Here is a 12,635-nt window from a genome sequence, read left to right as displayed (position 1 = left end):
CATTCTGCATACAAACATTTTAGGTCATTTGGGGAAACCCAGCTACATACACTTTAAGTACATAATACTACATATCATTAGATTTATTAAGTTTACTTCGAGGACGTACTGTTACATGTCATAAAAAATATCGATTTTTAATAATTTGCCATAAAATTTGTACTTCAAAAAAAATCAAAATTATTTGGTAACAGAAGGAGATTCCTTGTATTCATAATGCAATTTGGTATGTCTGATGTGCTCTCAGGTCCCACAAAAAATACTGCACGAACGTTGCTATCCGATTCTTTTAGGTTACCTTAAGATTTTGTACAGATTTTAATTTCTAAATAGTCATCATAGTTGCGATTATTTAGTGCTAACTAGACAAACAAAATTGAAGTTGTGCATCCCATAGAAATTATATATGTACTCTTTAGGAGGCTGTCATTTTCTTCGGAAGGTGGATCCCAAATATTTTTATGACCCCCTCCTTTTGCAAACACAGATCCAAAACAAATTATTCAAAAATGTCAGGAAATGTTTTCTAAATGAGCTGCCAATAGTTGTATTTGAAAGGAATGCGCATAAACATTTTGATTGTAACAATAAATTTGGCCAATATTTGGTTTTATTCCTTCATGTAATTTGACATGAAATTGGGTTAGGGTTAGGATTAGGGTTATGAAATAGGGTTATGATTAGGATTAGGGTTAGGATTAGGGTTAGGATTAGCTTACACAAAATAATTACACGACGGTTCGACCCAATATTTTAATAATTTTAGTTTCAAACCATTGCTAAATGACCCCCTATTTTTGTGACAAAAAAATTATGACCGGTCACCCCCATATATTTGGATCCCTCTTCCCTAGTTCGCATCTGACACTGTCAATCACACTTGGTTAACTAGTATTAACTTAAGAATAGGCACCTCCCTAGTTTCGCACAGCTAACTAATCACACCAAGTTTTGATTGACAGGGATATCAGAGATGGACTATTCCTGTTTTATCTACTTTGATCAACACAAAGTACCCAACCTATATTATTTTTGCATGTTCTAATTAAGAAGTTAAATTAAGTAAACATATGGGTAGCATGATACACATGCACGCTAGTCATCAAAACCCTTGGTCAAGCAGCTCATTCGAGCACACACAGTTTTGAGTGGGTCATTATGATGCTCTCAGCTTAGAGCATGTTAGCATGTACCTCTGCCTCACTGCTCAGGCGTGTTTCAGGTGTAGGGGCTGGCAACCCTTACACTTGTTAAGTAACAGTGAACCATTTGAATGTACCATCAGAGCTTTTCTTTTTAATAAGTTATCAGTCTGATTCTATATGTCAATGTCTGTTGGGCTATAATCGTTCACAATTGCACTTTATAAAATAAATTGATTGGTATAATATTATTATATAGTCTCTGGAGCAAATCCACACCACGGATACCACTTTCAATAAATATCACATTTACATCACAGAAGTCAACTATTGCCATATTTGAAGCAATTTCACGTCAAGAAAATACAACATCAATATCTGGTCGAAGGCTCTTCAAAGTGGTTGCGCATTTTTGTAACCATGCACCTTTGATAAACTTAGAAAGCGTATGTTAGTTAAAGTACATACTGTTGTTAACACAGCTTTGCCTGTGATACCGTTGCAGGCTAAAGACAAATTCTGCAAACTGCTGTGATGGGCTAAGTACTTAAGCCCTATGTTAGTCACACTGTCGCACCATCTGAGCTGAAATGATTTCAATCTAGTTAAATTTGTGGCTATGCTATAGAGAATGTCATCATCAACATCATGACAGGAAGACAGCTCAAGAGTTTGTATTCCACTGTGCTGTTGTAAAAATAGAGTAAATCTTTCACTGGTCATACTGCTTATTCCTGACAGACTAACACTGAAAAGACGGTCCATTTGAACGCTACTCTGAAGGAAGTAATCAAAATTCAAACTGGCAATTTCATGGTCGGCAATATCCTGAGGATCGTCACCAGCTGGAACGTACGGAAACCGAAAATCAAAAGTTTCCAATTTACAGCAGTTGTCTGCAACATTGTGTAATATCTCTTCTAGCTGTTGAGTCGAGGCAAACCAACAGTAGGCCAGCACTAACTTATTAAGCTGTCTTAGTTGACTCACTAAAGCTGCAAACTTGCTCCCTGATTGAGACTTAAAAACACAGTGATATAACATCAAATAACGAAGACTTTCACTGTGCGATAAACTACTGCACAAGACATCCGTTATCTGGACGCCGTGAAGGTTCAAATGCAGCAAGTAGTTGAACTGTTTCTCACCAAACTTACCGACAGGTGTACCATTGCCTCCACTTATAGGAAGCCTCAAATCAACGGACGTCAAATTATCCGATAATAAATCTAGGTTCACGTCCGTGTGTCCAGCATGCAGAAACAATGCAATGCCTTCAAGTTGTGTACAATGGGAGTGTAAGAACTGCAAGATGTTATTGGATGCAAAATTTTGCAGTCTGACCTGCTTGGTAAAGAGCCCAGCATATTGTTGAAGGAAATGCAGCACTGCGGCCTGTTTGTCTGCATAGTACATAGGTTTGAGATAATGGCTGATTTGAGTGAAATCTATTGCTCTCCATACGCTGGGATGACGCAGAAGATCCTTCCATTTCTGACACACTCTGAAATGGTAAAAGGAAAAGTCAAAACATATGAAAATTTGCAAAGAAAAAAACCACACCTATCTATTCCTTTATTAAAGGTAGGTGATCTGATTGACAACCTCATCCCCCACTTTGTTATCAAATGAAAGATCCTATTTTTCTCATTAAAGTCTTTTAATCGTACATTAAAATGTACGATTTCCTTCCAATTTTAAATTTGTTATTATATACTTCAAATGATGAAATAATGCTAGTAATAATGATCGGGAAGGATTTCTGTCCATTTTGAGATCAAATAACAAAATAAAGTGAAAGAAACCCAGCTGGTTATTTCGGCTGTTTAACACACAGTTCTATAGGCGGACATCTTACTTCTTACTATAATTCACCAGAATCTGTAATCTGTCCATCTGTCCATCTGTCCATCTGTCTGTTTGTTTGTCTGTCCGCCTCTTTTCTCGGAGACTGGGGTCGTACGTTCCTCAAACTTGGTGGGTGGGTGTATCTTGACCCCAGGCAGAACGAGTTTATATTGGTTAGTGGGTCAAGGTGATCCAGGGGTCGAATTAGTAAAAACTGTTTTTCTCGGAGACTGATGGTCGCACGTTCCTCAAACTTGACGGGTGGGTGCGTCTTGACCCGGGACATAACAAGTTTGTATTGGTTAGTGGGTCAAGGTCACCAGAGGTCATCTAGGGGTCAAATTAGTAAAAACTGTCATATGGGCATGAAACTTGGTGGGTAGGTGCATCTTGACCTAGGACAGAACAAGTTTGTATTGATTAGCGGGTCAAGGTCACCCAGGGGTCATCTGAGGTCAAATTAGTAAAAACTGTTTTCCACCTATTTTCTCGGAGACTAGGGGTCGCACGTTCCTCAAACTTGGTGGATGGGTGCATCTGGACCTCAGACAGAATAAGTTTGTTTCAGTTAGTGCGCCAAGATCACCTGAGGTCATCCAGGGGTCATCTGAGGTCAAATTAGTAAAAACTATCGTATGGGAATGAAACTTGGTGGGTACAGTCAACTTTTATAGTCAAATTTTTGGAAGGTCATTTTGGGGTCATCCGGTCACTCAGGGTCATCTGAGGTCAAATTAGTAAAAAATGTTGTATGCGCATGAAACTTGGTGGGTACAGTCACCTTTTAGAGTCAAATTTTTGGAAGGTCATTTTGGGGTCATCCAAGGTCAAATTACTAAAAACTGTCATATGGGCATGAAACATGGTAGGTACAGTCAACATTTAGAGCCAAATTTTGGAAGGTCATTTCGAGGTCACAAGGGGTCATCTGAGGTCAAATTAGTAAAAACTGTCCTATGGGCATAAAACTTGGTGAGTACAGAGTCACCATCAGCCAGGGGTGTCAGGACGTTTCGCCCCACACCAGTACATACCACTACCAGTTCGCCCCAATACACGTACATACCACGACCAGTTCGCCCCAATACACGTACATACCACGACAAGTTCGCCCCAATTGACTCACTGTGTAAACTGTAAAGTGCCGTGAATGTAGTGCATGCGGCCAATCAATACAGCTTCCAATTGTTTGCATTTAGGGCATATATTCATGTATTATGGTATAATCAATACGACCTCCCATCGCTATTCAGCGTGTCACCTCTCGAGCAGAGGATGATTTAAGCACTTCCCAGCAAGTCTTGCGGTTAGCACAGCTGTGTGAGTGAACATGACACCACTGCCCGCCCACTGCATACACACGTGCATGGTTAAAATTGAATTTGGACTGATATATTTACAATAAATACACATTCAAAATGCCAGTCGATTTCACATTTTATGTTATCTACAGAAGGTGTGAATTATCCTTCATGCATACATCACTTTAGATCTGAAATCGACCAAGTAATAATGACACACGGGCAATTCTAAAACAACATCTTTTGCACAGAGTTCAATGGAATTTGAAAAGTAAAGTGGCAGTTGAAACTCTAGTGATAACACTTTTACAGTGCATGATGGGGATCATCCTCTGCCTCTCGAGTGCATGGATGTATTTTTAGTGTGCTTTTAGTGTAAATATTAGGCCCTAGGCCTATAGGCTCTAATAATAGAATCTTTAAAAATAATATACAATAATATAACAATATTATAATAAATATAATAATAATAATAATTATTGCAGTAAGAATAATTTATAGTACTATTATTATTATTTTCATATGAAAAAAAAAAAAATTACTATATACATTATGATTTACAAAATACAATATTTTAACTCTTGCCGACACCTACAAGCTTGAGTTGGGGGTATTTATGTACAAGTACAGTAATAATGAATTACCGGGTGTATTTGATGATTTCTTTGTACTACGTTCCTGTAGATTCAACTTAATGAAGAACAATAAAACATTTACTGACCATGCCATTCGTACTGCTGGTCCAATATTATGGAATTCATTGCTAAACTCTATAAAACAGCCAATTCAGTGAAACATTTCCGAAATATATATAAACGTGACTTTGATCTCAAAATATGATTAATTCTTGAGCATTGTGTTTCTCATTTGTTTGTTTTTATTTCTTTGATGGTAACATTTCTTTGTTAAAGTGGGTGACTCCCTCTGGCCTTACTGGCCTTCTGGTAATGTAGACCTATATCGTTTTATATTATAGGCCCTATCAGGCTTTGGTGGGGCGGCAGCCCGGGGGGAGGCACTCCAACTTTGGAGGTGACGCCTATGTAGGGCTGTTAATACCCCCTTTTTCAGCATCGCTCTCACCCAAAGACCCCATTACTGAACACATGCTCTGTCACCCAAGACCCCTATTTTTCCATTTGATCTGTCACCCAAAGACCCTTACAAGTTCAATTTGAACAGCAACTTTCATTTTTCACTGATTTTGTTACTTATTTTGAAAAAACAATGAAATTTGAAGCCATTTAGAACGAGAAATTCGATTTTCAAGGTTTTTGTGGTGCTGTTTCGGCTCTCACCCAAAGATTCCATTTAAAAAAAGGTCATGTTCTCACCCAATGACCCCATATTTTTTACTTTTTGCTCTCACCGAATGCCAAAAATCATGCTCTCACCCAATGACCCCATATTTTTTACATTTTGCTCTCACTGAATGCCCCTTAGTGCGAAAGTGCCAGCCCTACACCTATATCCATTTCATATTGAAGTGCCCCAGTGAGCGGCAGAGAGAGGCTTTGCCTAGGGCGGCAAAATCCTAGGAACGCCCTGGAATTTGGAAGTTTTACTGAAGTGGTCTTTTACTGTTACCAAAAATAGGTATGTGTTGTTTGAATTGGCTAAATTAAAAATACCATTGCTGCCCTTGTCATCATGTCAGTTATTATTTTAACAACTTTGGATGAAACTGAGTTTGTCTTATTTTTCAGAAAATTAATTTAGAGGATGTCGCTTTGCATGATCAGGCTGGCCATACACATCACTTGTCTAAATTAATAATTCTATTATTATTGTTATTGTTGTTGTTGTTGTTGTTGTTGTTGTTGTTGTTGTTATGTTTCTTTCTTTCATCTATCATGTGTATGAATATACCTTCCTGCACATTATATTTTCTTTACTGATTTCTAACAAACACCACCGTCAAATACCGAGACAGAAAACTCAAATTTGGATTTATGCGCGCAAAAGTAACATTTTCCATTTCCGATTCTTCGAGGGGGGGTGTTCGTGAAGGTGTGTGTTGTGTATAGAGTGTGAGGTGGGGTGTGTGTGCGGGAGTGGATGTAGAGAAAACAAATAAACAACCCAAGGTCAATGAGAACGATTATAGAATTTCAGGAGAAAGAAAAGCGAAACACGCCAGCAAAAAAGTATCATTTTCCATTTCCGCTTTAATTCTTCGAATATGCCCATGTGTGTTCAATACGGCTCATGAAAGTGTGCGTTAGGCCCATGAAAGTCAATTCCGAGTTTATCGTCCCTTTTTTTCCCAGGTTGGTGAGGTGACTTTTTCATTTTTCATTATTTCATCAGATTTCATTATTGACCTAAAATGCGTGTTGATTTAAAGCCACACTCATAGGCCTACATGTTATTTATAAACATGTTTTTATATGGGTAGGGACTAGAAAAGTTAGAAAAGAGCCTGGTTTTGCTTCCAAGTTATGAATTTATATGTTGTACAAACAAAAATATATGTTTCCAATTGCTAAAACTTTTGAAAACACTGATATTTTGAAAATAATGAATTATTTTGGCATTTTTGACAATTTGACGCGGGTGTTTTTGGTTTCCAAAAAGTGACACGGGCGGGGACGATAACTTCGGAATCGACTTTCACGCTACCTTATGTGCAGTGGCGTAGATTTCTTTTTGACATGGGGGAGGGGGTAGAGTTGGGAAAACAATTCTTGGAAGTCAAGTCAATTAATCCAGCACCTTTTTGGCGACAGAATAAACTTTTTTGGGATTTTGCTATTTTGAAGCTAAACTGATGAAATACCGTAGAAACCCGTCTACAAGGAATAGTAGCGACTGTGATGATAGAAAATTTCACGCTAGCGCCCTCCACAATATTATATCATTATGGAATTTGAGCAAATCATTTACCGACACAAGCAGGTATACAATGTATTATTTTATCTTTATTTCGCATCTCACGAGCATAGCTCACTTGGCAAGGCATAAGACTTTGGTTCTTTAGATTGGAAGATGGTGAGTTCGAGCCTCATCACGGTCACACAAACTTTTATAAACAAAATATTGTTCAAACTTTTCATTTATATTTTCTTGCATTTTCTAAAGACTCCTTTCGTGATAATTTTTTTTTTCATATTTAGTTTAATTTATGCTATTGTTTTTCTTTTATTGTTTCTTTTCTTTGTCTTTTTTTCTTGTTTAATTTTTTTTTTCTTTATTTTTCTTTGATTCATATAATATTGGCAGGATAAGGAGAGGAGGGAACTAAAGACCCATTCAGTGATTTGCTCATCCGGACGATCGTAAAAATCATCAAAATTCACCTTTGTCATTGTCATAGATGTGGTAACATAGCCTGCTAGTGGTTCAGCAGAAAACCGTGTGACACATAATATACATTTGGCTACATTTTATTATACGATAAATAATTTATTAAACATGGTAACAAATATTCTCTAGGTAGGCATAGGCCTATTATAAATTCGGGATATTAAATATCTTCCTGACGAGACAGATCTGCGCATGTGGTCAAAGACGATTCCTAACTAGCCACAGACCGTCCGCTGGAATTAGTTGAAAATGAACCATTCGCTATAATGGCTGTTGGTCGGACCTCTCATCTCTCCACATCGATTGTGACCTATAATCCCCGACATTGCCCTTATGAACTCACATCCTCCTGTTTTATTTCAATACGCTGGCGAAGTTACGTAATAATCGGATTAACTACCATAGCAATAGGTGAAAACAATTTTTGAATATACCGCGCTACACTGATACGTTCAGGCGGTACCTCTTCATTGAACCATATCATGCTGCACCTGTAAGATTAGTATCTTTGAAAAGACCAGTAATTGTATTCAATCTATGATTGCAGACATACACAGTACAGGTGATGAGTGTAACCTGCTTGTAGCGCAGCGCGATATGTTCAAAATTGTTTTCACCTATTGCTATGGTAATTAATCCGATTAATTACGTAACCGCTAGCGATAATGGCTTAATAAATTCTGACCATCACTTGGCTTGTTGGATTCGTCTATACTACAATTCGCTGTCGAAGTGACGTAATAATCGCAATAACTACCATCAAGCAGATTGCACTAATCACCCGCGTATGTCACCAAACATAGATTGAATACCCACTCTTTTCATAAATACTAATCTTACATGGCGAGTGATTAGCACTTCTTTGACAACTATGGTTCAATGCATAGGTGCCACGTGAACGATGAAGTGCAGGGCTACATATTCAAATTGTATTCATCAATTGCTATGGTAGTTAATCCGATTAATTACGTCACATCGACAGCGAATAGCCTATAGTATGGGTTCAAGTGGAACAAAAATAGTGTATGTCCATTGCTAGCTATGGTAATTAATCATGTTAGTGTTTACATCACTACTTCGGTGAAGACAAGAGAAGTGTGCCTTCTCTACCAACGCCTGTGATATAACAGGTGCAAGCGAAACAAAATTGAATGACCAGAATAGTTTCCTTTGTCAGATGAATTGATTGAAGTTTTTGAAGACACTCTATTCTTGATGGGACAATAGATTCAAATATGGAATAATTATTATTCCTCATCTATTTTTTTTTATTTAAAAACTGCAATTGTGGCAACAGAACAATATTTATTTTGATTTCTTCACAAGTCTTTCATTCTGGCGAGGGGTAGAAGATGCATATATTAAGTTCGTCAAAAAGGACCAAGAGTATTAACTAAATTGAACACCCCTGCAGTAAGTTGGAACAGGTTCTTGTATACAACATTAAAATGCTTAGATTAGATTTGCTTCATATATTTTCCAGCACGATGAAAGTGTTCTTGTGCGGGCTTCTTGCGGTCGGAATGCGTCAAAAAAACAACAACAAAAAACAAAAAAAAAACACCTAAAATTAAAAGTAGAAAGGTAGATTTGAAGAAAGATAAAAGAACATGTCAAAAGTTAAAATTAAACGAGAATGAAAAAACGGAACCGGTGCCCGGACCATGCTCTCTTCAGTTCCAAAGTCTGACGCTCTATCAATTGAGCTATACGATCCTGATATACTGAAACAGTCGTTATTATGTCAATACAATTGATTGGTGTTACAACATACTTAGATGGAATGCATAGCCTCCCAGTGCCAGTATATATTTGCTCAAACTCCAAATACAAAAAGCAACCAATTTTATTGAGGGCGTTTCTAAAAAGTTCGAACCATATGATTGCCGACCCAGTAGGCCTATACACTACCTTATTTCACTTCGGTCGTGATCGGACCGTTCATTGCGAAACAAAATATTGCGATGTAGCCTACTGAGAAAGCATCTCCGTTAGGTCATGCTCCACGGCCGTTTGGCCTTTTTTGCACTTACGGACGCGTCCATTCCATCGGCCGTTACGGGGTTTTGAGTAGGCTAACTTAGATACCTGCAGCTAATATGTATTAGCGTGAGGCTATGATATAAATCAATAAATATAGGCCGACATTTGTATTGACATCATCGAGTTAAAAATCCCGCCTTAAAATTGTTGGCATATTGAGAGGATTAGGACACAGCGTAAGATGTGCCTTGGTGTTTAAATCAATCATAATTGGTCCGTGATTGACAGGCAAGTCGCAGAAATTAAGAACAAAATGAATCATGATAACTGTCAATTACAATTATCAAAATCATATGTAAGAATACGTGTAGGCCTACTTTTAAATGTATTTGAAACATAAAAATTACAAAATTATATAATTAAAATAATAGGCTAGAATTTCAATTAAAGATAGGCCCTATATATAATAAGTTATTGTAGAGAGTTGTAACACGCATATCAAGCTGTATGAGGATGAATAATTATCTGAGACTAATTTTTAAAAATTGTTATATCTTTGATTATTTTAGAACATCACAGTTTAGAATGACCAGAAAACTTTTCTGACAGTTGTTACTATAATAATATTTGGCAAAGAATAACCAAATTAATATTTGATCGAAATCGTATTGATACTGGGCTTTAACCAGTTTTGCAAACAAAATCATTGTATTTTTCTTCTTGGCATGGCACTGCCTCCCGATACACCTACGTCGCAAACACAAAACACGGGCCCGTAATTCTCGGGGTCTTAATCAAATTGAGAGCATACTAGTCCTACTTGTCAAGCAATCGATCGTACATCAGTGTGTAAGGCACGCGTCATGGCCCAGGGACTTGTCAAGCAAGGTACGCCTACTTTTGCGTGCTTTGGTACCATTGATTGAACACATTCACACCCGGCGTTTTTCGTGGAAGTGGTAGCAACCTATCACTGTCCGCCCTAACATCAAGCAGCAAAAAAAAGGGGCGGCGAAAGTCAGTGCACAGCAAAACAAAACATTTCAAAGCTGCTGCTGGCGTTTTTCTTCTCTGATTTAATATGTTTATAGGACTGCAAGTTTTGAAAGTTTTGAACATCTCAAACTTAAAACTGACTTTGAGTCGGTAAAATAAAAATACACAAAACTCGTTGTTTTTATTTTATTTTATATGTTCTGTTTTGCCATATATTATATAAATTATTATATTTAGCTATTTGAGCCTCAATGATTTCCTTGACGGAACTGTTATGTTTGATCGTATTGATTCAGTGGCATTGGTAGCTATTGGTCGCATGCACACTACCAGGGCCACTACGGCAACGCTACACAGTGAGTCAATTGGGGCGAACTGGTCGTGGTATGTACGTGTATTGGGGCGAACTGGTCGTGGTATGTATTGTGTATTGGGTGAACCTTTTTGGGGCGAATGTGTTTCGGGGTGAGACGTCTCGCATTCCAGCCAGGTAATCGCGACAGCCGAGAACCGCCAAATACGGGTAACCGCCTAGTAATGTATAATGTCAAACTTTGCCCTGTTGACCTACAAACACAACAAATTTGGCCGATTCCATTTAGGTGCAAGTTGGGACATGTGTACATTACAAATATGCCAAAAAATCTGGTTTGAAAAAAATTATTATTATAAAATCGTATATTATGGCTTTAATATATTGAACTTAGGCATTCCAAATCCAAAATTTCCAAAGATATCATCAAAAACCTGTTGAAATAGTCTCATATGTAGTATACCTAATTTCACTATGTTAATGAGAAAAATGGGAAATTTCATTTGATATCAATTTGTTACACGATTATCAATAATAAAAACACTCAGACTACCAGAATCACATTGTATAAATGTCAGTAATTCCATAAGGAATTTGTCACATTTATAGGAACATTTACATTTCCTTTTTGCGTGGATGCTTGAAATGGACAATATTTTATATTACATGTAAGTTTGGGGTTACCTAAATGGGCGACTCCATTTGAAATCTACACCCCCTGCATGGGCAATTAAGGTCCTGTCTTCCATATAGGGTGTATGGATTTCAACAGGAATAGCCCAATGCAGCTACTGTGTTTTTCCTTGGCAGGACACATCATCTTATCTTACCTTTCAGCTTTGACTTTATCCGGTATAGGTAGATAGGCAAAGATAGCCAACAATGCATCATCAGATAGGATGTCTATGGGACAAAACCGATGACGACGGCTGTGCAGTTGACCCATCAGGTCCGTCAACTGGACTGCTATTTTGTCTTCCCTTTAAACTTGCTATTTGAAAAGATGACCTTCACAAGTTCACATGCAGCTCCTGGGGTTTTTAAAGTCACTCTTGAAAACTCAGTCCAGCTTTCAAGTTAATGTCAATGTCACTTAAAACATGCATAATATCATTTTCCCAGAATTGGCAAAATAGTCAAACACTACCAGTCCTTTGACAAAATGGACAATATTTGTAGCAGTAAATCTTGATTAATCAATCAATCAATCAATCAATTAATCTTGATTGATTCAAAGTAACTACTCAAGTCAACAATATCTCCAATGAGATGTACACTGATGCAAAAATAAATACAAAAGAGTTAAGGTCTGCAAAGTTTGGCATAAATTAATTCAAATTGGATTTGTTGCACCAAATCTCTAAATTTCCTGCCTGAGTGCACTATCATGCAAACAGGCAAATATACAGAGTTGTAGAATCAATGCAGAGGTAGGAGATGTACTGTAGCTGAAGGTTGTGGAAGAGTCTGTTTCCAATTCTCTAGATTTTGATTTGGTCGGTTGGCTGCTGGGTGTACATGTAAGTTTGTTTCAAAAATTCCCAATGATGCAGCTTGCAGATAATTTGCATACTGTATGTAAAAATAACAAAAGAAGAGAGTTATTAGGCTTTGTACACAAAATGCTGAAATAATATTAGTAAAAACCATCAGGAAGGGTTTTAATTTAATTCACCCAATGATTCAAGTTATCGAAACTTTTACCAAAACACATCAATAAGGAATCACAACTTGTTAAGCTCTCAG

The 12,635-nt window shown here is 37.4% G+C and overlaps 2 protein-coding genes across 3 annotated transcripts in view; both read right to left on the bottom strand.

Annotated features, from left to right (window-relative positions):
• Positions 1-548: 548 nt before the first annotated feature.
• LOC140161126 (F-box/LRR-repeat protein 12-like) overlaps positions 549-12,635 on the bottom strand; it is a 31,338-nt gene continuing 19,251 nt past the window's right edge. For both annotated transcript variants that reach the window (XM_072184537.1, XM_072184536.1), the window contains 2 exons: positions 11,720-12,461; positions 549-2,646 (listed from right to left, as the gene is read on the bottom strand). The gene's annotated coding sequence lies outside the window, so the exon portion shown is untranslated. The remainder of the gene's footprint in view (positions 2,647-11,719; positions 12,462-12,635) is intronic.
• On the bottom strand, positions 1,536-11,835 carry LOC140160133 (uncharacterized). Its single transcript, XM_072183411.1, has 2 exons — positions 11,720-11,835; positions 1,536-2,646 (listed from the first exon to the last, which is right to left on the bottom strand). The coding sequence occupies exons 1-2, from the start codon at positions 11,833-11,835 to the stop codon at positions 1,536-1,538; spliced, it is 1,227 nt and encodes a 408-aa protein (XP_072039512.1).

The sequence above is a fragment of the Amphiura filiformis genome, chromosome 9 (genome assembly GCF_039555335.1).
Source record: "Amphiura filiformis chromosome 9, Afil_fr2py, whole genome shotgun sequence".
In the NCBI taxonomy this organism is placed as follows: Eukaryota; Metazoa; Echinodermata; class Ophiuroidea; order Amphilepidida; family Amphiuridae; genus Amphiura; species Amphiura filiformis.
This window is presented reverse-complemented; position numbering and strand designations above follow the sequence as displayed.